This window comes from Gallinula chloropus (assembly GCF_964237585.1).
Source record: "Gallinula chloropus genome assembly, chromosome: 20".
In the NCBI taxonomy this organism is placed as follows: domain Eukaryota; kingdom Metazoa; phylum Chordata; class Aves; order Gruiformes; family Rallidae; genus Gallinula; species Gallinula chloropus.
Genome location: NC_140105.1, coordinates 9,596,262 through 9,623,305, shown reverse-complemented (window position 1 = coordinate 9,623,305; position 27,044 = coordinate 9,596,262). Strand labels below are relative to the sequence as shown.

Below are 27,044 nucleotides of genomic sequence, written 5' to 3'. Positions count from 1 at the left end.
CCTGTGGAGCTGATTCTCTTACTGTGCTTCTCACCTGCCAAACTTGTCTCTTTCTTACCTTCACAGATCACCCCATGATCTACACCAAACTCCTGTCCCCATTTAACGACGAAGTGGATGAAACTCCCATCATCCGCTCAGTGATGCTGAAGCTCCTCTTGAAGTACAGGTGAGCACAGTCAGATGATGGACCTCACACTACAGGGTGGTTCAGCTCATGGCCTCATCAAACCAATGTGACTGTTCTCCTCTCTTCGGTGCTGCTCACTGGATTTGAGTCAGTACTGGTGAAACTCAACCGTTGTGTTAGTTACACAGCTTGCCTGGCTTGTGTGTAGGTTGTGTGAATTACCTGACCAGTCTGTGCCAGGGTTTCCCTTGTTACTCTTACCCTCAGCCTGTGCTGGACCTGGATGGCTTGGGTAACTTAAAGATAGCTGGATAATTGATATGCTCTGGATCAGCAAAGCTCCTCAGCTCCAGCTGCTGAATCACGAGTGGTATTTGGGATGCTCACATGGAGCTCTCAGTTCGCCCTAGCTGCTCCAGCTCCCCTCTGCAGCCAGTGCATGGAGAGCCGTTTCTCCTGTGTGGTCAACTCCTAAATCAGACACATAAAATAGCTCCATGGCTGATACCCTAGAACTGCTAATTTGGCATTCCTGATGATAAAAGCCTAGCTCAGAGCCTGAAGCTAGATGACATCTAGCAAAGGCCAGCACAATTGCTTTTTCCCCTTCCAGATGGACCCAGTTCCCCCCACCCATCATGTGGGCATAGCTTGTACTTCCATCCTGATTTAGAATGCTTGTAGCTGTCGGGTTGCAGTTGTGGTGAGGGGGTGTTTCTCTCTCCTGTAGCTTCAATGAAGTGAAGAATGATGTGCAGCACTACCTGACCCAGGTGGAGCACAATGAGCTCCTAGAAGAAAATGATAAAACTGAACTCTACTTGCTTTTTGTCAACTGCTTGGAGGTAAGAGTGCTGGGTAGACAAGAGCTGGGTGAGAAACCTCTTGGAGGAATAAAAATAGTCAGGAACAGAAATTCTTCTGTGTTTTTAGGAAAGTTTCTTTTGCTGCCCAATTAGAAAGCCCAGAAGGAAGCTGTCTCAAATCACCTGGTCAGAACCCACCCCCCAGTAACTAGCTGTGTGTTTGCAGCATTATATCCATCCTCCTTTCTCCTGGACACCTTGGACAGGTGTCTTAAGTGTCAAGTGAGGCCTCATGAATCTCAAACACCAACACTGGGGAGGTGCAGCAGGCAGGGGAGGTCAGGCTGCAGTAGTCTGCTCCTGGACTTTGTGTTTTCACAGACGCTTTGTCGTTTGTGAAGCTTTAGATGATTACCTGGTTTGAACTGTGCCCTTTCCTCCCTGGCATAACTCTTACTTTGGACAACTTTAAGCAAACTTGACAGTAGGGTTGAGGTTTTGCTGTCATTAAAGTGGTGACTTTGTAGATAAGGCTAAAACTTGTGTTCTTGCTAAGGGAAAGGCAGGGAGAGCTTAGCACCCTGGACCATGTTGTGTGTGGTTCAGTGGGTGAGGCTGGTCAGTGCACTCCTAACTCAGTTACAAGCTTAGGAAATAGTGGGGAGAGCTTGGGCATGTTGCTGAAGGTGTTTGAGGACATGGCAGCGGTGTAGGATAAGCACTGCAGGGAGGGGTGGAAGGTGCTGCAAGAGACTTGAGAGTTCAGTGTGTTCATCACAGTGAGGATGTGTTGGGGAGAGAAGGTACCACGGCACAGGGTGTCTGATGTGGTTCTGCTACTCATGTGATATTTTGGCCCACCTTTAGGATTCCATGTGTGAAAAGTCTGAGGGGAGCCTTGGAAGTGAGCATCCAAACTGTCTTCCTGAGGACAGAGGCTTCCCAGAGAACTACCTCCCAAAGAACAACCAAGAACCTCCTCAGGAATCATCTGTAGAGTATCTGCAGGCAGTAGCCAAGGTTCGCTTGTACCTGAGCAGGGCTGCAGAGCTGCTCTTCGACTTGCACGAGCGCCCGGGTAAGTCTCATTGCTCTGCTGTCAGAGGGAGATGCTGTGTGCAGAGCAGAGTCACGCCAGGAGATGGGCTGTGCACAGCCAGTGCTGCTGTGCTGTGCTAGGACTTCTCAATATCTGAAGGGTGGGACACAGGGGGACATGGGCAGCCTCTTCTCAGTGTCTGTGGGGACAGGACAAGGGGCAATGGCCTCAAGTTAGAGCACAGGGAGTTCCACGCCAATCTGGGGAAGAACTTCTTCCCAGTGAGGGTGAGGGAGCCCTGGGACAGGCTGCCCAGGGGGTGTGGAGTCTCCTTCTCTGGAGAGATTCCAGCCCCGTCTGGACACTGACCTGTGTGACCTGTCCTAGGGAGTTGGATCCGATGAGCTCTCGAGGTCCCTTTCAACCCTTTCCAACTCCTACGATTCTGTGACTTTTTCTGGTGCCCGACCAAGAACGAGTTCATCAGCTTTGTTCTTTCTCATTAGGAGCATCACTCATTATCTGTCCTCTTTACCACACATTGCAAGTGCTCTCTAAGTAGTAGGGAGGCAGTGCCAGTCACCCCTGGGGTGCAGTTACACGGCAGTTGTGCCTTTGGAAGGAGATCTCATTTTATCCTTCAGCTACTAACAATGAAACTTGTTTGGGACCAAGTAAATTGAACTTTAATGGATAACCAAAGCATAAATGATGCTTCAGATACATCGCTGCCATAAGGCTTGTTGCTTTGTATGAATGAGAGCTCTGCACAGCTAAAAAGGGTGAGGCAATACTTGAAATAAATAAGTAAAAGAAGTTTTGATCTGATTTGGTGACCTGGTAAAGGAGGACAGTGTGTGGAGAGTCTTGCATACAGTCTGAAGCATTGGAGTATGGTAATGGAACTAATTCAAGGGACTTGAGTGTCCAGCATCAAGGATGTCAGGCTAGCAGAATGCTTCCCAGGAGATGGCTCTCAGGGAGCACCATCACCTTGGCAGTTGAGACAATGGAAAGCCCTTACTGAGCAAGATGAAGAGCTCTGCAAGTGAACTAGCAGTGAAGGAGAAAGCTTGTCCCTGAGAGAAGGAAATGGAAGTGGAGTATGTCATCCTCTCAGAGAAATGAGTTGCTGAAGTCCAGCTGGGAAAACACTCTTGTGAGGAGGAGAGGAGCTTGGTGTTACAGCTGGTTTTACAAGGTCCAATGTAGTTTTGCTCCTTTCTTTCTTTCCCTTCCAGAGCAAGACCAGGTAGAGGAGAAGCAGCATTACCTGAGAAATGTGAGGGCGTTCTGTAGCCTCGCCAAGAACAACTGGCATCGTGTTTACCTCATCCGGAAAATTGCTAGTCAGTACGGGATGGCGTTTGCTCAGAAGCTTGTCACAGACACACGGTTTAACTGGGTGTTCCCAGGGGAAATTCTGCAACAGGTAAAGAAGAAGGGTCTCCTTGGAGATGGCTCTGGTCTCCTCTTAGTCTTCAGTTTGGGGTGTTTCTACTGTTGCGTGGCTGTTGGAGCCGCCACGGTGGGAGTGGTGGTGAATCTGACTTCTCCTTGCTCTCTGTTGGATGGAGCCTGTGCTGGCAGCGAGGAGCCATTTGGGTTACTGCATCTGCCCCCCCTCTCTTTGTGAAGGGAGAGGAAGAGGAGACCCTGTTCATGTCCCTAGTGCTCACCATGGACTTTGCCCTTGGCAGATACGGAGCAGCCAGTCTAATAACATCGATCGTTACCTGGTGTGTGGTGAGAATTACAGAGCGCTGCGTGATGCTCTGGGGAAAGCCGTGATCGAGTGCTCCACTGAGGGACTTCTGGAGGCAGAGAAGGTAGGGCATGTTCTCCTCCCCATAGTCCTGTGGGCTCTGTATGGCCAGCATTGAAGCTTTGTGTTCCTCTAGACAGCGTCTCTCCCACTGGAGATGCCTGGGCTGCCTTGGCTTGGAAGTCACTGTGGCTTCTCCTGGCTGATGTGCATTGGGTTTTTCCTCACCTGTGTCATGACATACGTAACCCTGAGGTTATTTCTGTTGGTTGCTTCATCTTGGCTTCTCTCCCCTTGCAATGTGTCACAGCAGCTTGTTTTACAGGAAGCAATACAGGCACCTTGCAGCCAGCTGACTGCAGAGTGGGCAGATAATGGAAGGAGCTCTCTGCCTGGCTCTGCATCTTGCCACGCGAAAATCAAGCGGGTGGTTCCTGTGTAACCTTTTTCAGTATGTGTTTTGGGTCTGAAAATCTTCAGGAAGAAGTTTGCAAACGGTGCACCTTTGAATGGCTCAGTGCCACCTCTTACACCCTGGCTGTGATTTATGAGTTGTCACTTGCATGATGGTTTGAAGGAAGGTGTGTGGGGGTTGCTGCCTGCTGAGATCGGAATTCCAACTGCGTGTTAGACCAGTAAAGTCCTTGAGAGGTTTCTGATGTGAAACCCTCAGATAACTAATTTATTTATGGCTTGAACAGTCATTTGTGCACTACCCCCTTTGCTTGTGGGGAGAGCTTTCCCACAGCCCTCCTGAAGTGTGCCTATCTGGCAGCCAGACAAGAAGTCTTGTCAAACTTCAGCTGTGAACAGCTGTAGCCTCTTCTGTGCCTCATCAGTAGTTCTTCCTTTGTAGGCATCCAGCAGCTTCATGCCTGTACAATGTGTGCATCTGCTCCTGGCTATTTTCAGAGAGGTCACTGCCCTGTATGGAGCTCGTGACTCAAATCTTCATCCCACCCAGCAGGTAAGATACTTCCCTGTGGAAGCTTGTGACAATGTGCTTCATCTCTAAGGGTGAACGAGATTTGAATCATTGGTGGAAAAGCCTTTAGTTCTTCTGCCACAAATACTGTTATGTCCTGATCTGAGCAGACAGGAAATCCTTCCAAAGCTGGGGCAAGGTGGCATGGGAAGCAGCTGGTAGTCCTCTGCAGTTCAGTGGGCAACATTGCAACATTGCTCCAGCATAGGCAAATCCTATGAGGAGTGGCTGAGGGAGCTGGGGCTGTTTAGCTTGGAGAAGAGGAGGCTGAGGGGAGACCTTATCACCACCTACAACTACCTGAAGTGAGGTTGTAGTGTGGTGGGCGATGGTCTCTTCAGCCAGGTGACAGGAGATGGGACAAGGGGAAATGACATGAAGCTGTGTCAGGGCAGGGGCAGATTGGATATTAGAAAAAAATCTTTTACTGAAAGAGTTGTCAGGGCCTGGAACAGGCTGCCCAGGGATGTGGTTGAGTCACCTTCCCTGGATGTGTTCAGAAAAAGGGTTGATGAGGTACTTTGGGATGTGGTTTAGCATAGGATGGGATTGGTTGGACTTGACCTTCAAAGGTCTTTTCCAACCTTGTGATTCTGTGATTGTGCTGGGTTTATTTCTTTTAAATATGTGCTTTCAGCAAATCGATGCTGTGACTGAGTTCATCCAGAGCTCCCAAGTCCTGAATTCTCCAGACCTGCAGAACTTTGCACATTCCCTTGTGAGGAATGCACTGCCCTCTCTGCCAGTGGATCCTCAGAGCTTCAGCCACAGGGGAGCCCTGGTTGAGATGGCTGTGCACACCGCGGCTGTCCTGCTGTGCGGGCACAACCCCATCCTGCAGCCCCTGAGGAACCTGGCCTTCAGTCCACACACCATGCAGGTGAGGAGCTTTGACTTGGCCAGCAATCCCATCAGCAGATTGTTAGTTCTTTCATGGAGCTGCTGGATCCTCTATTGCCTTTCTTACTGTGAGAAACACCAGAGTTACTGTTTCACCTGGGAAATACCAATGTGGGATTCTCTCAGTGGTGTTGGGATTAATTAGCACAACAACCACCCTGGGACTGAGCACCTTTGCATCCTGAGCAGTATCAGGCAAATATTTCTCCTGATATTTGGGTGAGTGAGTCCAAAAGCAGTCAGCAGGTCATCCTGTGGAGCCCTGGGCTGAGTCAGGGTGGAGGGGCTGGATGCTCTACTACTTCTGGCTGTCCAAGGTGTGAGGAAACACACTGGCACGTGCCAGGGGACATGTCCAGAGTGCTTAATGATAGACTTAATAATCCTGACTGTTCTTAACTGTGGCCTTTCAAAGGTAGAATTTGAAAAAAATACATGTACATCATCTGCATGGCCTCTGCTTCCAGGTGTCATTTGTTCCCCATCATGAATAAGGAACCAGTGAACAAATGCTACAGGAAATAACTGATATATGTATTAATTTTGTAGAACCCCAGACTGATGTGGGTGGGCAGAGCCCTCAGCCCCCACCCAGTGCTCCCCTCCCATGGGCAGGGACACCTCCAGGGTGCCCCAAGCCCCATCCAACCTGGTCTTGAGCCCTGCCAGGGATCCAGGGGCAGCCCCACCTTCTTTGGGCACCCTGTGCCAGGGCCTCCCTCATTCCAGGGAAGGATTTCAGCCTCCCAGCTCCTCTCCATCACCCTCCTGCAGCTGAAGGCCTTTCCCCTGGCCCTTCCTGTCCTTGGCACCAGCCCCTCTCCAGCTCTCCTGGGAGCCCCCTTGAGGGATGGGAAGGCTGAAAAAGGTCACCTTCTTTTTTCCTTTTCCCTCCTTAGGACTGTTTTCTGCCTACAATGCCAGAAGACATAACGGCTCAGGCGAGGGCATGGGAAGGAATGAATGTTCTGCACTGGTACAGTAAGTGCTCCTGACTGGCTGAAGGATAATCCTTGGGTTGTGAATGAAACTGTTCCAAATGTGGGGACAGACACACTCCTCGGTATGAGTTATGTTTTGTCAATTAAGATTTCTAGCCATGGTTTATTTGGGTGATGCACTGGAGTTCACTGAGCTTCTGGTTAGTCCCAAGCTTATAGCTGTTTGCAGAGTTTGAGAGTGCAGCCAGCCTGCCCTGGTACTTCTGGCCATGTTAAAGTGGTATGAGCAGAAGAGGAGCACTCTGCCACCTTCCTGGCCAGCTTTCAGTTCTCTGCTTTCTACAGTAGGATCTCAGTGCAGATTAGGAGCCTGGGGGCTCGTGCTCGAGCCTGAGCATTCGTGCTTCCCATTGGTACTCAGGAGCAGAATCTTTTCAGGCTTTCCTTCCTTGTTTCTCAAGGAGAGAAGCACTGAAAACTTCTGGTTCCTGCATGGGTCTCTCCTTGAGTTTTGGGACTGGCAGTGCTTATGGTTAGAGCTTGAAGCATATTTCTTGCTTCAAGGTGCTGGCCACAATGAAATGAAATAACAGGATCTTCATAACTGTCTGTCTTGGCATACTGACCAGTTTGTTTCTCTTTCTTGACAGTATGTCCAAATGGCCACCCCTGCACTGTTGGAGAGGTAAGAAGTTGGGACTAGTGAGTTTTTGAGCAGGTGTTTTCAGCAATAAACTGGTTTTAATGTTCTGTTGTACAGCAGTTCATTTTCTAAACTCTGTATTATTAATCATTTTGCCACTGTAATTAGAATTTAAAATAGTTGTAGCACAGCTTATTCTATAAAGGCAGAGGTCCTTTGCCCAGTAGCAGGTTTTGAATTAATCAGCTACAGCTTGGATCTTTGGTTTCATTCCCTTTCTCTGCTGGAAGAAGAGAATTCTTACCTTGGAATTCCATGTTCTCATTTTGCTTTTGGCTAGTGTGGCCGCCCTATGGAAATCGGCCGCTGTCTTGACTGTGGTGCCCAAGTTGGAGGGGAACAGCACAGAGCACTGCCTGGCTTTCAAGCATTCCAGTAAGTTTTGATTCATTAACCTTTATAGTGCTGAAAGATGTAGCACCTGCCTGTCATGCTTTTGGGGCAAATGGTACCAACCACTTCATGCTGGTACCAAGTGGATTCTCCATTAGCTCAGACATGGGCCTCTGAGGAGAAGAGGCTCAGCTGCTGGGAGTGCTGGTACAACTCTGACTGCTCAAACTGCCTTAATGTAAGGTCTTGTCAAGCTGCTGGTTTAGTGGTTTTCATCTCCTTGCCCATCCAGGCTGACAGCAATCATGTGGTTCTACTGCAACATGCAGTGATAGGATCCATAAATGGATCAGTGGGGATAGAAAAACTTCTACCCAAGCTCTGGGAGGTATCACTTGTGCTCCCTCCTCCTTGACTATCTGGATTAGCACTCACAGCCCTTGTGTAAGAACATTAAAGTTACTAACTGTAGCAGCAGCGATTTCTCATCTCTCCAGCACAGTTGGCTACTCTTGCCCTACAGGGATGGGTGTTGCCTCTTTTTGTGGAAAATGTACTGGGGAGAGATGTCCAAGCCAGTAAAACCAAGCAAACTGGCTTGTTTGCATACAAAACTTCCTGGAAGTGCTCATTCCCCTGTAGCACTCTTGCTTGTACTGCATCCAGAGAACTTCTGGGTCAGAAAGCTGTTACTGGGTATCAAAGACATCTCTTGTGTGTTTTTTGTCAAAGCAAAAAAAAAACCCAACTAGATGTACACTTCCCAACAGGAATACTCAAGACAGAACTCAGACTGGCCACATCCTTGGAGGTGCACAGAACAGGAAAGCAACAGGAGTGTCTGATCGGGCCCTGAGCCCGGTTGTCTTCGTGCTGATACGCTTGCTCACGCATTTGGCGATGCTGCTGGGAGCCACCAAAGATCCTCAGGTATCTCCCAGTAGCAGTTCTGAGTGGCCACATGAAATGTAGTGAAACCTTTTTACATGATGCTGGTCCTTCTCCTTATATTGCCAAGTAACTAGGGCAGTCTTTCAAGGTGCAAGACCCAAATTCACTTCTCTCCCTGCCAAGGAGTGACTTAGGTTCCTCCATGTACTTGCACACAGACACACGTACCTGCCTCTCTCTGTTCAAGTGGTAGGCATCCCCTAGGATGGAGTTTAAGATTTTTGGGAAGACTGTAGCTCTGCATGCCTTGTGCTTGAACTGGGTGTCATCAGCTATGCTTATTCTTCCCTTTTATTTCTCTTTAGTCATTGCAAAACATTATCAAGCCTTGGGTGCAGGACCCAGTGAGTTTCCTGCAGCAGCATATTCAGGAGGATTTGGCACAGCTGACGAGAATTTTGGGGAAGAGTGTGGATGATACTATCAACATCCTTCATCTTGTCCTCTGCAGCCTCCTCAAGGACCACCCAGGCCAGTGTAAGGAAAACTGAAGCTACGTGCCCTGTCAGAGCTTCTTGCTGCACCAGCATTTTGAGGGCAGCAATGGCTTAGTGTCTTTGCTAATGGACCATTTCCAATGGGCAGGAGCTGAGCTGAGGAGGAAGATCCAGAAATCTGAGGCTTGTTTCTTAGTGTAGGGAAGAAGTTTTGGTTGTTTACTTCTCATTCTCTGGGGTTTGCAAGGGTTGGGGCATGATCCTGGAATGGAATTAGTCGATGACCAACCTCGTGATGTATTGACAGAGCTTCTGGCTCACAGGCACTACTCAAAGCACAGCAGCCCATGTGGATAATCTGGATCCTATACTGCCCTCTAAATGACTACTGAGAAGCTGTTTGCTGCAAGGGGGGTGGCAGGCTATGGCTTGTGGTAGAATCTAGGGTTCAAGTTGATCTGAGTCATTGTGTCCCTGAGGGATTTGTAGATAACAGATATATTTTCAGTGCATGACAGCACAAATCAGTATTCCAAGCTCTGTTCTCTGGTGTATTGTTGATTCTGGTCTGACCTTGGACTACTTGTTTAACCTTTCTGGGGTTGTGAATGACCTGTGTAAACGCCCACGTCATTTCATTCAATCAAATGCTGGGACAATGCTTGTCAAAACCTTTGACCACTGTTTTGGGTGACACTTTCCAGCTAGTCTGAGATACTTGTTTAGCTTCTAGGACCTCTGGAGTTGCTTGTGGCTCATTGTGCTAACTTGCAAGGAAGTCACCTGTGGAAGCTTAGGGAATCTGTGCTTTCTTCTACCTGAAATACTGCAGACTAAATATTGCTTTTGCAGGGCCAGTGCAGTTTGATAGACTCTCCACCAAGGAGAAGAGAAACAAATGGGAAGAAGTTGTTGCAAGGACAGTTATCATTCCTGAATTGGAGGTGAGAAAATTGCTGTATAAAATTGTAGTAGTTGAGCAGTTCAAAATCCACTTACTTGGAATTCTGACCTGTTGTAATACCTGTGCTACATCTCACCCAGCTATTCCTAAAGCCAAGCCATCTACAGCACAACTGCAGGTTAGCTTTGGTTTGTAAGTCAGCCAGCTTTCATTGCAGATACTCACTGCCACAGGTAGAACAGAGCTGTGCTACAATGATTTCATACAGCTGCAACAGCAGAAATGTCTTGGCTCCATTGAAAGTACTTGTGAGCATATAGTTGCCCCAAATGAGTCCTGTCTGCCCCCATAGAGCATCTCAGGAATGGAGGGCCTGTGAGTTGGATGGGCTGGAGAGCAAAAAACATCTTTATGATATAACCAGCTGTCTTGCAGTATGTTTTACATGCCTTCCCCAGGAGTTCATCTTCTGCTTTGACCTATTTGTGTCAATTAGTCATCAAGCTATCAGGGAAATACACTGTAGTGGGGGCTCAACTTGGCAAGACACTGCCAATTCTGATGTAATTTTGGGGGTTTTGTTTTGTTTTTTTCTTTTTAAATACAGGATTTGGATAAAAAACTTCTGAAGTTAAATAAACAAATCCAAGATGATGAGAGAATTTCTGCCAATCCCTTAGTGAAAATAGTGTATGGTGACCCAGCCACTTTCCTGTCCCAGCTGCCAAAAGACAGTCACATACACCATACCAAGATGTGGAGCTGTCGAAAGAGGATTTCAGTGGAGAACCTGGGCCATGTAGTCCAGCAAAAGAATGCCAAGGATGCTGTCCCTCTCCTTTGGAAGTTTCTGCAGAAGGTGGGTGTGACATAGCAATGCTGAACCACAGGCTGGTTGAGCTTGGAAGGGACCCAAGTCCTCTGGTCCCACCCCTGTGTGGGCAGGGTGCCCTAGAGCTAGTGGCCCAGGACCAAACCACTGAGTGTTCAGTGTCTTTATTCTCAGAACTTTCTATAACTTTGAGGACTGCATGTGTGTGTAATTGGTTTTTCTTTTAAACATTTAAAAAGTAATTCCATAAAAGCATTTGGAACCAGTTTGCCCAAGGACAACCCTCCTCACAGGCCCCTTTCCTCCTCTAGGAAACAGAACTGAGGCTGGTGAAATTCCTACCAGAGATTCTGGCTCTGCAGAGGGATTTGGTGAGGCAATTTCAGAACACTGCTGAGGTCAAGCACTGCTCCATCAGAGACTTCCTCAACGAACCCCTCTCTGGTGAGAAGACCCTGCCAAAACTAACTTGTGAAACAAAAAGCTCTGAATAGCTCAGTGGGAAATGAAAGCAAACACTTGAGCTTGCAGTCTTAAGCCCTTATATTTTCCTTTTAACTCCCACCCAAATGAATTGGAGACCCCTTAACCCTGGAGTTGTGCTTGGAAAAGCCATCAGATGGCTTTGAAGAGAATTAAGTCCAGGAAGATTGCTTATGAGGGGTGAGGACTCTGCTCAGAGATGGGCAAGGTTAAATCTCTGAATGCAGCTGTGGGTGTGTTGGCATTTTAAAGCTCTGCCTTAGAGTAGGGCCTACCTGAAAGGTGGAATAGATGGCCTTCCATTCACAAGCAACATAGAGACAACTGTCTTACAGACATAAGTAATTGTACTTAAGTACAATTAGATATGTAGGGAAAAGTTACATACAGGTCATGCAGAGTCAGAGCAAGGACCCCACCCTCAGCCTTGCAGCCTGAGCCAGTAGCAGGCAGTAAGGACAGAATAGAAAGAAGCAGAGGAAACAACTCAGTTTAAATGTTTAGAAACCTGTTTAATATCTCTTTAGTGGCTGTTGATCTGTTTGAGCAGTTGCCTGTGGAGTTGTGGTGTGCTTTGGAAACTCTTCCATTATGGAGTTTCATGGAGCTGCCAGTGAAAGGTGTCTCAAGGACTCCTCTTTCTGTTACTCCTCAGATGTGATGAAGGACCAGTTACGGAGAAGAGTGAATGTGTTTCTCTCTGTTTGGAACAAGCTGAGAAGCTCACTGGACACCAATGGTGAGGATCTTTCTTTCCTAGCATTATTCTGAGAGCACTGGAAGCAAGAGCTTACCACCTGTCAGCCAACGCTCCACTACCACCCGTCAGCAGCTCCGGTTCCTCCCATCAGAGATGATGAGACACATCCTCAAAACTCACCTTGGCCATTAAAGGTTTAAGAAGATCTAGGTGCAGATGGAGGAATTTGCTTCCCTCATGCAGTATTCTCACCTGGACTTGCTCCCTTTTTGTACTTACAAGTAACGAAAAGAGCACTGCTTTTCACAGGTGGCATGCTTCCTCCTGCCCTGGGTTAGCTCAGGAGAGGCTTTGGTCCTCGTGGGCTGGCTCTGGGCCACCTCAAGCAGTCTTCTCTGCCTTTTATTTCAGGTGAAATTAAGCTTCCCAAAGGCTACTGTGATACTGACCTGACCCTGGACAGCAAACTTGAGGTCCTTCTGCCACGTCGACAGGGGCTGGGACTCTGTTCCACAGCCTTAACCAGCTACCTCATTAGTCTGCACAATGACTTGATCCACTCTGTGAACAAACACACCAGGGAAGATGATAGGTGTGTTGCTATTCCAGCTATGCATCACTTAGAGATATATTTTTTTTCCTTTTATATTTCCTGCTACTGCAGCCAGCCCCCCCTGCCCCATAAAGGCTTCTGGCTCTACATGGAGCCTGTTTTCCCTTCTGCAGGTACCTGGTCAGCCCATCAGAAGTGGCCGACCTGCACTTGATCAGTTATGAGGTTGAGAGAGACCTGATCCCTCTGATCCTGTCCAACTGCCAGTACAGCATGGAGAAGGGAGGGGAGACGCTGCAGGACTTTGATCTGGGGAGGATCCAGCAGCAAGTCATCAGCAAGTTCCTGCAGGGGAAACCACTCATCACCCTGACGGTAGGATGAGGCCACTGGACATGCTTTCTGCAGGCATCTCCTTGGCCTGATGGCAGAGCCCTGCAATGTTTGCAGCAGCCCAGCAAGAGGTGTTACCAAAGCTTTACAACCATGGGTTTCTCTCCTGACAGGGAATACCTACCCTGGTGTACAGGCATGACCGGAATTACGAACAGTTGTTTAATGATGTCAGGAATAAGCTGGATCAGGTGGGTTTCTGCATTGGAGGAGTCCCCACGCAGTGCTACAGGCTTGGGGGAGACTGGCTGGAGAGCTGTCAGGCTGAGAAGGACCTGGGGGTGTTGGTTGACTGCAGGCTGAACATGAGCCAGCAGTGTGGCCAGGAAAGCCAATGGCATCCTGTCCTGTGTCAGACATAGTGTGGCCAGTAGGTCTGGGGAGGTGATTGTGCCCCTGTACTGGGCATTGGTGAGGCTGCACCTCGAGTGCTGGGTCCAGTTCTGGGCTCCTCACCATAAGAAGGACATTGAGGTCCTGGAGCGAGTCTGGAGAAGGGCAACCAGGCTGGGGAAGGGGCTGGAGGGCAAATCCTGTGAGGAGCAGCTGAGGGAGCTGGGGGTGTTCAGCCTGGAGGAGGCTGAGGGGAGACCTTCTCACCACCTCCACTGACCTGCCAGGAGGGTGCAGAGAGGTGGGTGATGGTCTCTTCAGCCAGGGGACAGGAGATGGGACAAGGGGAAATGGCCTCAAGCTGTGCCAGGGCAGGATCAGAGCAGATGTGAGGGAAAAGCTCTTCCCTGAAAAAGTTGTGGGGCTGTGGCACAGGCTGCCTGGGGAGGGGGCTGAGTCCCCACCCCCAGGGTGTGTTTAACAGATGGGGAGATGAGGTGCTCAGGGATATGGGTCAGCACAGGACAGGAACAGTTGGACTTGATGATCTTAACGGGCTTTTCCAACCTTGTGGTTCTGAGTCAGGGAAAGCATGTGTGTCCACCCAACATACCAAGAAACAGCAGACTTGGCTTCTGTCACTTGCCTTGTGCATCTGCTGTCTTGGCTTGGCTGCTGATCTCTGGGCATGCTTGTGTGCAAACCGTCCCTCTCTTGTCAGGCAGGGGCACAGAGGGCAGGGGTACAGTGAAGCATTTTCAGTTTCCTAACTCTGGGGCTCCTCTGTGGTTTCAACTTAAGCAGCAATAAAAGAATTGCCCTGAACTAACACTAGCAACTGCTTTGACTTCATGCTTTGCAGAGTGCGCTCCCCAGTTCTGTGGTGAGCATGATCAGCGGGGAACTCCAGTCCTACAGTGATGTCTGTGATGCTCTCTCTGTCACTGAAATTACCTTGGGCTTCCTGGCCATGGCTGGGGAGAACGCTGAGATGCTGCTGACCGACTACATAGAAAATGTTCTGCAGATGGGAGATCAGACAAACCCACATGTACTGCAGGTGAGTCCTGAGAGCAAAGCTCTAACTCTTATGGGGTGAATCTGCACTGGTTTATACCAAATCCAGCCTGGTGTCCAGGCCCAGCTAAATTCATCTTGAATGAGAGGAGAGAGAATTCCTTCCCCACCATATTCAACAGTGGGGGAAGGAAACAATTCTCAGTTCTCCTTCAATGGTGCTGCCTGGTGGGAGCATGGAGTAGCTTGTGATGCTCCACAGCTTCTTGAGGGATGTGCAGGAAGGTGAAGTTTTCTCTGCAGATCTGAGCTCCTCTGTCAGTGCCAGGAAGGAGAATGCTCAGTTCAGTGTCAGCATAATTAGTTGCAATGCTAAAACTGAAAAAAAGGAGAATCTGTGATTACAAGCCAGCTTGGAGCTGGTTGAGCAGGACTGAAAATACCCTTTACCTCCCAGAAGTGACAAAAGGGGGAGGTTGTCTCCTAATGATGTGTGAAAAGAGGCCCTATGTTACGACAAGTATGTGTGAGACAACCCTTGGATTTCCCATTCCCTTTCACCATACTGAAAAGATGGATTATGGGAGTCAAAATGGGGAAGAGGGAGAGAGAAGAGCCTATTGTTGATGGGCTTCTACTCCCAGGTTAAAAGGGCTGGATGAACTCCAGGCAGTTGTGCTCATCTGCAGTGGGCAGGGTGTAGACAGGGTCCCAAACACAGCCCCTAGCTCCACACTTGCTCCATCTATGTGTTTCTTTCAGGTCTTTAGACGCTGCCACCTGAAGCACATCATCTCCCTCTGGCAGCTTCTCTCTACCCGCAAATCTGAGCAGCTTCTGCGCCTGCGGAAGGTAACAGTGCTCAGATCACTCTCTGGGCTCTAATCAGCACCTTCCCCTTCTCAGAAAGAAGCTGCTCAAATGCCTCTGGTCACTTCTGGGTTTGTTTCTTTCCCCTTGCTGCGTTTCTAGGATCCTTTTGCAGATCTCCATCCAGCTTACCAAGCTGAGCTGGGGCCGGAGCTTGCCAAGCTCCTCAACACCTACCTTGTCCACTCGAGGCTGGAAACCTTCCTCCAGGAGCTCCACCAACTCATCGTCCTGAAGCTGAGACGTGTCCGGGCTGTGGATGAGTTCAGACCCACATGGAGGTACCAGCTCTCTGCAGCCCAAACCACCCCCCCCTGGCTCTTCTTACTACCTCGAGCTTCTCTGTTTCATCCTTCTCCTCCCCCGAGGATTCCCTGTACCCCCCCTCGGTGCGTTGCTGCCCCGCACATGACTCGGGGGGGGGGGTGAAGGGGGCTGTACCCTGCCCCCCCCCATTAACACTCTATCTCGCTCCGTGCTTTCCAGCCTGAAGGAATCGCTCCTGCCCTACCTGGATGAGAAGGACTCGGAGCTGGCGCCGGACATCGAGGAGCTCTTCCCCGAGGCCATTCTCCTCTCTCACGCTGCCGCGACCTGGCGAGCGGCCGCTCTGCTCCGGAGGGAGCGGCGGGAGGCTTAGCCCCGCTCCTCCGGCCCCCTCGCTCCTCTCTCCGGGGCTCCGAGCCCCTCTCGGCGCTTTTTAACTACCGGGAAGCGGCGGGAGGCTGCAGCGGAGCCGGGGACCGGCATCGCCCCGTCCCGGGGACGATGCAAGGCCAGTTCATTGTATCCCACTGCCTCCCCCGCCCTTCTCCTGCCCGCCGGTACAGAAGCATCGGGCGCCCCGCAGGCCGCCGCCCCTTCCTCGCCGCGGCAGTTTCCCGGGGCCGGTCCCGTTCCCCTTCCCTCCCCCCGTTCTTTGTATCTCAATAAAGTTCTCTCGGCTCCTCCCGCCTCCTCCGCGGAACGGCCGCTCTGGGCCCGCGTTCCCGGGGCGGGACGGACACCTTCCGGTGCGGCGCTATGGCGGGGCGGGCGCCTGAGCCGCCGCCGCCCGTCACGCTGCGCCGCTGGGAACGGTAACGGCACCGCGCGCTCTGCGCATGCTCGGCGGGGAGGGGGGGCCCGTAGCACCGGAGCGGGGGGGGGGGCGGTTCACGGCCCCGTCCCTTTCCCCATCCCTTGGGGCCTCCTCCAGAAGAGGCGCCCCCCCCCCCCCCCCCTCCCCTGTGCTCTGTCCCCGCGGGTTGGGGGGGGGTTCCCGGGCCGCCCCATCCCCCGCTGCCTCAGGGCTGGTCCCACCGCGCCGCGCTCTGGTCTTTCGCCAGCGAGCAGGCCCGGCTGCGGGCCGGGGTGGTGGCGGAGGACACGGAGCCGTGGCAGCAGGACTGGAGTCTGACGGGCCTGGAGAGGGTGGGCGGCCTGGATTTGTCTTACCCCAAAGGAGACGACGCCCGTGCCTGCGCTTCCCTGGTCGTGCTCAGCTTCCCGGCTCTGGAGGTAACGGCAGGCGAGCAGCTTCCCTCCTTGTGTCCCGGCGTGGGGCAACCTCGGGCCTTTCAGCGGCAGCTCCTTCCCAGAGCGGTACCTGCTGCCCCTCAGCATCACCCCCTGTGTGTCACCACCCCACGCTCCCAAGGAACTGGGAAAACACCCGTCAGGATCTAGCCCAGGAAGGTGCCCTGCAGCCAGCCTCTCCCTGCGAGAGGGTTAGTGGGGGCTTGGGATGGGGTGGCAGCTTCAGTAGGCATCCCACTGAGTTCATCAATCCAAAACCACCCCAGTGAGCTGCAGGCCCCTGGTCTGGCACAGGAGTCTGCAGCTGGTTTGGGTGCATATTGAAAATAATTACTCAGCCGCTGCCCAGAAGGAGACAAAAAGAGCTGTTGCTGCTCATGATGAGAGGAAATTAAAGCACTTGTCGTGCTCCCAACAGCAGGTGGCTTGTTTGTGAGTTCTTGCTGGGAATCGACTAATGATATGGGATGTAACCTCTAAAAGCCTTTTCACCGCTGCCATGATTCCCACATCCCATGGTTGTTTTACCTAAATTAATAAAGATTTTTAATCTCCCAGCTTTCAAAGGGCCATAAAAATTAACTAGAAAACCCATAACAGAGAAATAAAGTTTATTGCTGTTGGCTGCTGGGATTTTTATGAGCTAAACTTCACATCTTGCCTTGATTCTCATCTGGCACGACTGTGGTTTTGTCCTGTCTGACTGTGTTTCTTTTGACCTCCCTCCACACAGAGACTGAGACCCTTTGATAATGCTCCGACTGGGTGAGCTGTGGGGCCGCCCACTGTGTGCTCGAATAGCTGCCCCAGTTTTGTGTCAAGGACTTGACTCTCAAGCAGGGTTTGGTAGGTGACATTCAGGTCCCTTCTGTCACCAGTCTCTTATCCCTGCTCTGAGCAGCAGACTGGTACAGCCCAACAGCCTTAGCTTTATGGGAAAGATCCAGGAGCAGGGTGTTTGGAAGAACAGATGAGAGATGGGGATGTGATCCCCGGGAGGTGCCTCCAAAAGAGAGTCAGGAACTGACTGGCCCTGGGGATCATTGATTTGTCTCTGCCCTGTCCCACTGCTCCCAGGTGCTGTACGAGGATTGCCGGATGGTGGCTGTGAGCATCCCCTACGTGCCGGGGTTCTTGGCCTTCCGGGAGGTCCCTTTCCTGGTGGAAGCTGTTCAGAGACTTCAGCAGGAGAAGCCCGAGCTCAAACCTCAGGTGTGGCATGGTTTTCTGCCCTGGGTTGGGATGTCATGAGGGTGCAGGGTACCACTGGAAAGTATTCCTCACTCTCCTGAGACCGTGCTGTCTGGTTGTCTTCCACTGGTGAGGCAGAAAGGGCAGTGTCAGAGTTGTATGGAAGCATCTGTTGCCCTTCCTCAAGGCCAGGGATGCTAAGCCAAGAACAGCCAGGCTCTGTGTGTAGCACCAGTGAAGAACACTGCCAGCCCCAGGAGCTCATACTGCTCAGCATTTCGAGTCGGGCATAGGCAGCACCGCACAAAGACCTTTCCAGAGAGAAGAAAAAGACCTGAGAGAGATGTCTCCTTCCTCACAGGACCAGCCTTGCCAGTGTCTCTCTGCACAGGAATTAACTTTTCTTTTTTGGCCTTTTCAGGTACTTCTTGTAGATGGGAATGGCCTGCTCCATCCCAGAGGTAGGACTTCACTAGGGAGCCCTGCTCTCCAGGGTCCCTGTGCTGCTGCTTGAGATTCCTGTTCTCTGGTATCCTGTGGTACTAGTGACTCATTCCTGGCAGGATTTGGTGTGGCTTGTCACCTTGGAGTCCTGACGGATCTGCCATGCATTGGAGTGGCCAAGAACCTCCTGCAGGTGGATGGCTTGGTCAGGGATGAGCTGCACAGAGAGCAGGTTAGGCCAGGCTGGGAATTTTATTTCCCAGGAAGACTGGGACAGCCATGAACTGTCCAACCAACAGATCTTGTGTGTTTATCCCTAGGTGCATTCCCTGCAGAGGGGAGGAGACACATTCCCACTGATGGGTGCTTCAGGGACAGTCCTGGGCATGGTAAGCCATGGGGAGTTTCCCTTGGCCATCAAGTCTTCCAGCTTCCTGTGGCTGGGAGCATTGGAGGGGGTTGTCTCTGTGGTGGGACTGACTCAGTGATGGTAGTTCAGGAAGATGCGGTGTCAGCAGGTGACAGTGACGCCGCTTCCCCCTTCCTCTGAGCTCTGGCATTTGTAGAGAGAGCTGATGGTTGAGGTGTTGGACATGTTCTTGTCCACGGCTGTGGCATCTGAGGTGCTGTGCTCCTGCACCTCCCTTTGAACCGCGAGCACGGTGCCAGTTCTGTAGCAGCTTCCTGGGATGAGAGATGGGAGCAGATGACTCAGGAGAGCGCTGTGCAGGGAACAGGCAGATGTAAGAAACTTCCTGTGCCTGGTGTTATTTCATCATAGTCTGCGTTAGCAAGTCATGCTGCTTCCCAGAGCATGTGGGGCATTTGGGGAAGGGCCACAGCGATCCAAAAGGCCACAACAGTCCCTCAGAGGAGACACTGGGAAGTAGGGGACCGAGCAGGCTGGCAGTTCCCAAATACAGACCCACCATCTGAAGGCAACTAGCTAGCTTATAATTCAGCTGCCACTCTGTGCTTGTGAAAATAAGCCTCTTAAGTATTTGATCTTTCTTGTTTCTGAATGCACAGGTGCTGCGTGGCTGCAACAAGAGCTCTAAGCCGCTGTACGTCTCGGTGGGTCACAGGGTGAGCCTGGAGACAGCCGTGCGGCTCGTCAAGTCCTGCTGCAGGTACCGGATCCCGGAGCCCATCCGCCAGGTACCGGAGCAGGGGAGCTGAGGATGAGGAAGGCAGGCTGTGGCGTGGGCTGTGGATGGGGATGTTTCAGAGCTGATGGTTCAGCTGGCACCCCCTTCCTGCTGGCCTCTTCTCCCCTGCTTGCTGTGGTTGTGCTGTAGTTATCCTACCGTCTTCCTTGCTGGTTCTCCTGACGCAGTGCCCAGGAGCACACACAGCCCTCACTGCAGAGCCAGCCTGAGCCATTTCTTGGGTCCTCTCCGTAGGGAACTTCTGCGATGCACAGGGAGGCTGGAAATGCAGTTTTCCTGGGTACTTTGAGCCGACTGCAGTGCTGCTCCTCTGGGCTTTTCCCGGCTGCTGCACTCCGCAAGGAGCTGCAGGCTCCGGGGCGGCTGCCAGCCGGTAGGTGACAGCACCGGATCACTGGCAGTGAGCCGCAGCTGCCACCAAGGCTCAGCTTCAGGCTGATAAAACTGCATCAGGGCTTGAGGAAAGGATCTGGAGAAGCGTAAAGCCTTCGGGACTTCCAGCCTGACCCTTTGCTCAGGGTCACCCCGCTGTTAGTGGCTGAGCCTGGCCACAGCCAGCGACTGCCTGGGGAGTGGGGCACACTCAGATGGCTGTGTTTGTAACGGTGCCCTGGAAGACACTGCTACACCAACCTGCTCCTCAGGTACCTGGCCACCTTTGCTCTGCAGCTCCTCAGAGCAGCACTGAGGTAATCCTGCTGAGGGCTGCTCCACTGTCTGCACACAGGAGCTTCTCCCTGTTGTCTGAAAACAAAGTCTTGAGTCTATAGTTACAAACCAGACCAAAAAAATCTTAACACCTTGGGGCAAAACAAACCTTGAAGTGTCCATTCCAGAACTGGAGTTTCTGATCTCATAAACCGCTACCTGCCAGACGGGAGTAGGCTGATAGATCTTCTTATGTAATCTCTCCCAGCAAGGGACAGATGCCTCTGCAGAGCTCTGAGCTAGCTCTGCAGTTCAGCCTGTTCAGAGGAAAGGGGAAAAGCATTCCCTTCGGAAACACAAAGGTGGCTCGGAGCTGTTCGTCACCCTCATTTCATTTCAAACGATCTCTGCTATTTATCTGTGTTCTGAGACTTCCAGTTCTCTGACTGTGACCTTTATTTAAAGTGAAGGGATGAATTGTTGTCCCTTTCCTCATAGAAAGGTTGAAAATCCAGAAGGGACCGTGTTTGCTGGAGAGGCAGAGGGATGGCGGGAGATAAGGACATTTAAGTCTTGCCACCACGGTACTTCTCCCTGTCGCAGTGCCTCTGTATGGTGACTGTCAGAGACCTGTCACAGGGCAGTGCTGAAAGCCTCAGCTCCTGAGCACCTAAAGCTGGAATTAGGAAGTAGAAGGCAGTGGAAAATCCTACCTGGGTGACTGACGTGGCCTTTGTGCTATGGTGTGTCCCCAGAAGAAGCTTGCAGGCCTGAGGGGTGATGGGCTTGCAGCTTCCCTGGTGCTGTGAAAGGCTCTTTCTTTGCAAGTTCTGGTGGCCCTGGAGGTAAAATGCTCTTCAGAGAGCTGAGCTGCCCATGCCTTCCCCAGGCTGTTTCTGGTTTGTATGGAGGCAGTACCATGCTGCAGCATGCATTGTGCTGGGCAACAGTCATGGGAACTTAAACCTTCTGCTTCCCTGGCGGTGTGGCTGGCCAGTCTGTCTAGGGAATGCTGTGCTTCTTGGGCACACACCAGCATCTAGGCAGTGATCAGCAAGGGTTTGATTTGCATTCAGCCCACGATGTGGTCGTGCTGCCAAGGGAGCTGTGGCTGTGATGCAGGTGAGAGAAGGGATCTTTCTGAGAAAGCAGCGGGCTGTTTGTTATCACCTCCAATCAGTCTTTGCACCCCAGGTCAGCCTTACCCCACGTGCAAGTGCAAGGCTGGTCTGGGAGCGTTTTGCTCCCACGAGGTGATGTCTCTGTCCAGCCAGCTTGTGAGGTTCTGAGGTTCTTCTGCAGAGTTGTGGTCATTTGGAACTGCCCAGCTGGGGACTGAGGTAGGTGGGAGCTGTCATCCCAGAATAACAAGCAGAGTGTTCAGACTGAGTGGTGCTGGAACGATACCAAGCCCTCCTGAGAACACCTGCCCTTGCCTACTCCTGGCAGAGGTGGCAACCCCTCTCCAGCGTTTGCCCACGCTCCCAGCCTGCCCAGCCCCAGGATTCCCCTGCACAGCAGGGAAGCAGGAGCTTTTGACACTCTCCAGCTGACAAGGGCTGTGCAGGGACTGACTCTGCTCTGCCTGTTGCAGGTTCCTGGCTGGCTGCACACCAGCTCACTCCATCCTTTTAGCTCCAGCTGGCGATTGCCCAGCTGGTTCCTGCTGGCTCAGGGAGCGCCCAGTGGCACAGCCTGACGGTGCTCCAGCCCACCAAGAAGGACAGAGGTGGACCTGCCCAGAGCTGTGAACTCCCTCAGGTTGCTCCTTGTGAAATATTAGCCACTTGCCCTTAGGAGAAGTGAAAAATAAGCCCTCATCCCTCTGTGGTGTGAACAGCTCCCACAGCCCAGCGGGGGAATCAGGAGCTGATACACCCTGAAGCTCCGACTCCCTTTAGATGTACCCCCGCTCGCTGCATCCACAGGAGTCACCACTGCCCCCTCATAAAATAGGCAAAGCAACAATTCCAGACTCTAATGCCAGCACTAGTCCCCTCTGAAAATAGAAACAATCTGTGAGGATTATTACGGGACAGTTATCCATCTTATTGATTAGCCTCTTGGTTAATGCGCTGGGTTAAGCTGTCTCTCAGCGCTGCGCTAGGAGTGGGGACTGGCCAGTAACTTGCCACCTAATCAAGCATTAGTGTGTGTTATCAGCAGAATGCAGTTGGGTTTTTCTTCCCTAGAAAAGTAGGGAAGAAAAGTAGTTTGTAGATGTAGACTCTTGGTACCTTGGTCTCCCAGCAGGGACTCTATTGAACAGCCTCCTTCCCTTGTTAGAAAATACATCACGTAATCTCTTATCCTGAAGAGTGATCAAAGTTATTTGTCAGTTCAGTTATGAAACTGTCCAATTATAGAGAGAAGGGGGAAAAAAAAAATCTCCCAAACAAACCACCCCTTATGTAACTATTGTTCATTCTGGAGCTTGCAGAATCATTAAGCAGTTGTGGAGTGGCGTTTCCAGCAGTAAGCAGGCAGAGCCTCCGCCCGAGAGGTCTGACCAGGAGCAGCAGGGATGGAGAGGTGCTGGGGAGCTTCAGGAGGGACAGGAGAGACTCTTCAGAAGTGGAACAGCGATGAGAGTAGCAAATGCTTCAAGGACAGCCACAGGGGATGCGTTAACCCACTTTATTAGCATGATCATTGTACACTGTGAAGCTTCTCCAGCTGCGAAGGTCACATGCTGCTTTTGAAGTGGAGAGGGATGCTCTGCCTTTGAGGAGGGGCACAGCAGCGTTCTAAGATGTTGTGGTGTCGCAGTTTTTGAGAAGGGAAGAGTCTAAAAAAGATTTAAAAACTCCCAACTTTGAGGGAATGTAAAAATCAACCACTGATTCCCAACGCTGCCTGAGAGATCTGCGGGCTCGTGATAGCACCTGCGAGTCTTCTGCTCCTATGGTGCAGCTCTGGAAGGCTGATCCATAACACTTCTGGGGAACAAAAGCATCCAGTAAAGGTCCAGACACAGTTTCTACAGCTCTTGGGGTTTCTATCAGTGTTCTCCTGGCCCCTCTCTGACCATATGCTATCCTGTGTGGTTGAGAAACAACCGTCTTGGAGAGCTCAGGAGGGCTGACGTCAGGGAAGAGTGTATCTGAAGAGCAAGGGAGGAACTGGACTCCTGCATGAGGATGGGTTTGATGAGGTTTGGTGGTGGCTCCAAGCTCAGTTTAGAGAGGGCAGTAAACCATGGATTTGGTAGAGTCTCCACTCCCTTAGATTTTGGTGCTGGAAAGCTGAACCCACAGCCTGGACACAGGCTGGAGTGTGAACTGCTGCCCTGCCTCCCCTGGCAGCTTTGTCCTGGGACTCAGGACCCTGTGAAAGGTGTGTCACTTGTCTGCTTTGCAGCTGCTGCCAGGAAGTGATGGAGCCAGGGACGTGCTGGTGTCTTCTCTCTGTTTGCTCTTAGCGGATGTTTTTACCTGCTTTAGCTGCGTAATGAGGACTGTGCAGCCAGCCCACCAGGCACACAGGCAGGGTGAGCCAAGCTCTTCCCTAGGGAAAAGGATATGCAGCAGACTGGTGGTGTGCTGCTCCATCTGTTGCTGCATCATACAACTGCTGGAACAGAGGAAGAGATGGGTACAAGAATGGGCAGTGCCAAGCTTCTTTCTCCTCATCCCATGTCCTCTGGAGTGCCGTGTTCCCAAACTCTTCACAGCCCTCTGTAGCTCTCTTCATCTTGTTTATAGATAAGTCCCATTTCTGAGCTGACAAGTGACCAGGAAACCTAATCCTTGGGGAATGTCACGGTGTCACAGCCATAAAGGCCATGGAGGATCTTGGGGTGCTGTGAGCCTGGAGGCAGCAGCCTGTACCTGCTTGCCAGTGCCAGTGGCAGTGCCTGGTAGTGTAGTTCTGTGCTGCTGAGGGTATGGGAAGGTTCTTGCAGCACTCAGCTGCTCTGGGCAAAGTGAGTAAAATGCTCCAGGAGTTCCCTACCTTTTGAGGAGGGATCTATGAGCCACCATCTCACTCTGTGTTGCCTTGCAGTGCTGCAGAGATCTGTGCTCATGTCCATATGATTTTGGCTTTCTGGGTGCCAGGGAATGTGCTGCTCTGCCCACCAGTGTAAGCTGAAGGGTTTTGCTGGCTTTGAGTGAGAAGGTTGAAGAAGGTCCCAAGAAACAGAAGGTGGGCAGAGTCCTGGGCTGAAGGGGAGTGATTTGGTTTGGGCATGTTTATCTCCAAGCATTTTGCTGATGCACAGGAGCTCTTCAGTGCTGTGTAGACCTGCACATGATCACACCTTTGTGGAGTGAGAGTGGTGGGACAGCTGCTGTTGGTTCAGGGGGAGAGCTGGTTCACTCTTTGGAGTATCTCCTGCTGAGGAAAGGAAGATTTTACCTTGCCTGGGAGTTCCTCACACATCTCTCTGGGGAGGCAGTGAAGGAGTTTAGCATCTCATTACCTTTTCCTGCATTGCATTTGGAGGTGCTTCCATGCAGAAGAAGTCATTTGGGTCAGTTCAAAGAACAAAAGCCACTCTTGGACTCCCTGTCTCTCCTGGCTCTGCTGCCAGGGTTCATCAGAGGGGGGGATGCAGCTCTGGCACAGACACAGAGCAGGATGGAAAGGAGCCCATCACCGCAGCAGCTCTCCCTCTTCACCTTGCTGGCCTGTCAGGGCCCTGGATGATGAGGAGTGGGCCTGAGGTGAGGGATTCCAGCTGGGTCAGTGCTTGCTGCAGGAGGGCTCCTGCCCAGCAGCGTGTGCTGGAAGGCTCTTTGTCCTCTGGGGCCCTCAGTGAAGCTGGTGCCACTCGGAGGAATCCTGGTCTGTGCCCTGGGGTGGCTGTTTGTCCTGCAGTGCTGGTGCAGGTCGGGGCAGCACCGGTCTGGGGCACTGGCTGGCAGGAACCTTCTGTGCCCAGTGTCTCACCTCCTTACCCTGTGAGAAGGAAAGGGGCAAACAGGAAGGGCTCAGCAAGTGCCATGCCTGCTCCCAAAATGGGCTGTGCTCCAGTGAGGTCCCTGACCCTCTGGTTCTTCATTTTAAGTCTTCCTTCTCCCAAGCAGCTGAGAGCGAGGTGCAGACACCAGACAGGGAAAGAAACAGGCAGGTTCCTCTTTGCAGCACGGTCATACAAGGGCTGTTTGCGATGTACTGACATCAGGGTGTGCAGGGACACACCGGGGTACCAAAGGGGAGGCACCAAGCCCCAAGGTCAATCCGTTTTCACTCCCTTTCCTCCTTAATTCCAGGCTGATATTCGATCGAGGGAGTACATTCGGAGGCAGCTGTGTTCACCGCTGGAGGTCGTATCTTCTGGGCCAGCGAGGTAGGTGTGTGGGCAGCCCAAGCAGCTGCCTCTCCAGAGGGGATCTGCTCATGTAATGATCTCCAGTAATGGCATTAAAGGGACAGGCGGGGTAACAAGGTGAGCTCGAGTGACAGCAGGACATATGCTGCCTCCATAACGGGTGATTTCTGGTGGTGGTGGCCATGCTGCTCCACACGTTTCTGCGTGGAACAGTGTCCTGGCCTGGGCAAGGTCGTTGGGGATTTGGTCTTTTTCCGGCCCCTGTGATAAGCAGAGCCCTCACGCCCACAGGTGTGACACGAGGTGTGACACAGAAATAGCCCACAGGAGCTGGTTCTGCCCCCAGAGAGCAGGAGAGGCTCAGGCTCCCCCACTCTTACATAACACAGGCCAGTCGCTGCTCTGCTTATCAGAGCGTGTAGTGAGTCCAGGAGGTGTCAGAGTGTGCTGTGGGGTCCCTTGGGCCCGTACCAGTGCCAGGCTGGGCACATACCAGTTAGCCCAGCACCCAGAGCTGTTGTGGGTGAGATGTGTGCAGACTCAGAGCTCGCTCTGCTCTGAGGGCCCTCATGGGACAGGAGAGAGGGCTGCTGGTAACAAGGGGTTAGTTATCCTGACTGGGGCAGCTCTGAGGATGGTGCAACCCATCATGCCTGGCTCTGCTCATCTGTTCTTTGAGTCACACAGCCAGGAGCAAAAGGGGATTTCTCTGCTCTTGTCATGGCAGTTGCACTGTGGGGCCAGGCTGTAGGGGTAGCCACATGCGATGCCAGCCTGGCTGTCCCTGGAGCTTCATCTCTAGCACCTCTCACACCTTCCTGCTGTGGCAGATGCAGAAGCTCGTGCAAAGACTAGTTAGTCTGGAGGTTGTGCCACAGAAAAAACAAACTCAATTCCATCAATGATCCTGTATCTCAAAACCTGTGTGTCTGAGCCCCTTGGTCACCAAATGACAGAATTATTTGCTTTTCATGGTTTCTACTTTTTATGTCTCTGATGTTTCCTTGGTTTTATTCCTAGCAGAAAAGAGGAGGCTCAACGGGATGATTAGTCTGATGGCACAAGAAATGTCATCGCTGGATCCTCTCCTCCACCAAGACCACAGCTCTGCTGAGTGCAGCAGCCAGCTGCCACCCCAGGGGAGAGCAGCACAAGGCCGTGCCTGTCAGGACAAGGCCAGGCACTGCACGGTCCTGGTGCACAGTCCCACCAAGTTCTACTCAAGGATAACATGGAGGGCATGTTTCTCAGGGTTGATTTTTTTAAAGCATTGTAAAAATATTTGTGTAAGCAAATGAACACTTGTAAGTTTACAACAGCTTCCTTGGGTACTTGGGCAGTTGTGGGAGGTGATGTCCAAAGCGATGCTGAGGCACTTGGCTGTAAACAATCTCTAGAGCTGACCTCTGGCTCCCACGACACCTCTGGGGCGCAGAGATTTCCCTTCTCACTGCTTTTGGAATGGCTTTTCCCCCATCCCTGCAGCCTGTGCTCTCACACTCACTTTGCTGGGGAACAGAAGCCCAGCATGCAGCTCCGGCTGGTCCCGACAGACGGACAGAGGACGCTGTGTTTCAGGTGGGCGTGTGACTCACGAGGGAGGGGATGGAGCCAACACTCTGCTGCAGATTTTGGAAGATGCCTGGAGGTCTGAGCTCCAGTACCTGAGCAGCTTTTTGTCTGGTGTCAGTGGCTTTGCCATGCCTGCTGCTGTGGTCCCATGC

General features: G+C 51.8%; 2 protein-coding genes across 4 annotated transcripts in view; both read left to right on the top strand.

The window, feature by feature from the left end:
* Nucleotides 1–15,725, top strand: part of RNF213 (ring finger protein 213) — a 52,510-nt gene extending 36,785 nt beyond the window's left edge. The window contains 23 exon segments of the mRNA XM_084273748.1: nucleotides 67–169; nucleotides 861–975; nucleotides 1,804–2,014; nucleotides 3,217–3,407; nucleotides 3,676–3,804; nucleotides 4,597–4,707; nucleotides 5,363–5,605; nucleotides 6,525–6,606; nucleotides 7,217–7,251; nucleotides 7,550–7,644; nucleotides 8,373–8,532; nucleotides 8,859–9,030; nucleotides 9,843–9,934; nucleotides 10,502–10,753; nucleotides 11,038–11,170; nucleotides 11,865–11,948; nucleotides 12,321–12,501; nucleotides 12,636–12,837; nucleotides 12,969–13,046; nucleotides 14,051–14,248; nucleotides 14,968–15,057; nucleotides 15,178–15,356; nucleotides 15,562–15,725. Coding sequence (XP_084129874.1) covers nucleotides 67–169; nucleotides 861–975; nucleotides 1,804–2,014; nucleotides 3,217–3,407; nucleotides 3,676–3,804; nucleotides 4,597–4,707; nucleotides 5,363–5,605; nucleotides 6,525–6,606; nucleotides 7,217–7,251; nucleotides 7,550–7,644; nucleotides 8,373–8,532; nucleotides 8,859–9,030; nucleotides 9,843–9,934; nucleotides 10,502–10,753; nucleotides 11,038–11,170; nucleotides 11,865–11,948; nucleotides 12,321–12,501; nucleotides 12,636–12,837; nucleotides 12,969–13,046; nucleotides 14,051–14,248; nucleotides 14,968–15,057; nucleotides 15,178–15,356; nucleotides 15,562–15,715 — 3,290 coding nt within the window. The 3' untranslated portion in view covers nucleotides 15,716–15,725.
* Nucleotides 15,726–16,018: 293 nt separating this feature from the next.
* Nucleotides 16,019–26,512, top strand: ENDOV (endonuclease V). 3 transcript variants are annotated; one of them, XM_084273779.1, is made up of 9 exons: nucleotides 16,019–16,154; nucleotides 16,404–16,575; nucleotides 17,671–17,805; nucleotides 18,206–18,245; nucleotides 18,348–18,460; nucleotides 18,549–18,617; nucleotides 19,258–19,386; nucleotides 25,262–25,338; nucleotides 26,344–26,512. In XM_084273779.1, exons 1-9 carry the CDS (start codon nucleotides 16,099–16,101, stop codon nucleotides 26,369–26,371), a joined length of 819 nt encoding a protein of 272 aa, XP_084129905.1. In that variant the 5' UTR covers nucleotides 16,019–16,098; the 3' UTR covers nucleotides 26,372–26,512. The 3 variants fall into 3 exon arrangements, with proteins under 3 accessions (XP_084129905.1, XP_084129904.1, XP_084129906.1); XM_084273778.1 differs by having other exon boundaries at nucleotides 26,341–26,512; XM_084273780.1 differs by lacking the exons at nucleotides 18,206–18,245; nucleotides 18,348–18,460 and having other exon boundaries at nucleotides 26,341–26,512.
* Nucleotides 26,513–27,044: the final 532 nt, after the last annotated feature.

Bases quoted from the DNA above. Each gene is read 5' to 3' on its own strand.
- ENDOV (XM_084273778.1), top strand. From the start codon at position 16,099: ATGGCGGGGCGGGCGCCTGAGCCGCCGCCGCCCGTCACGCTGCGCCGC. The intron at 18,246-18,347 runs GTAGGACTTCAC...CATTCCTGGCAG, and splicing joins TGGCCTGCTCCATCCCAGAG to GATTTGGTGTGGCTTGTCAC. The intron at 25,339-26,340 runs GTAGGTGTGTGG...TTTTATTCCTAG, and splicing joins GTATCTTCTGGGCCAGCGAG to CAGAAAAGAGGAGGCTCAAC.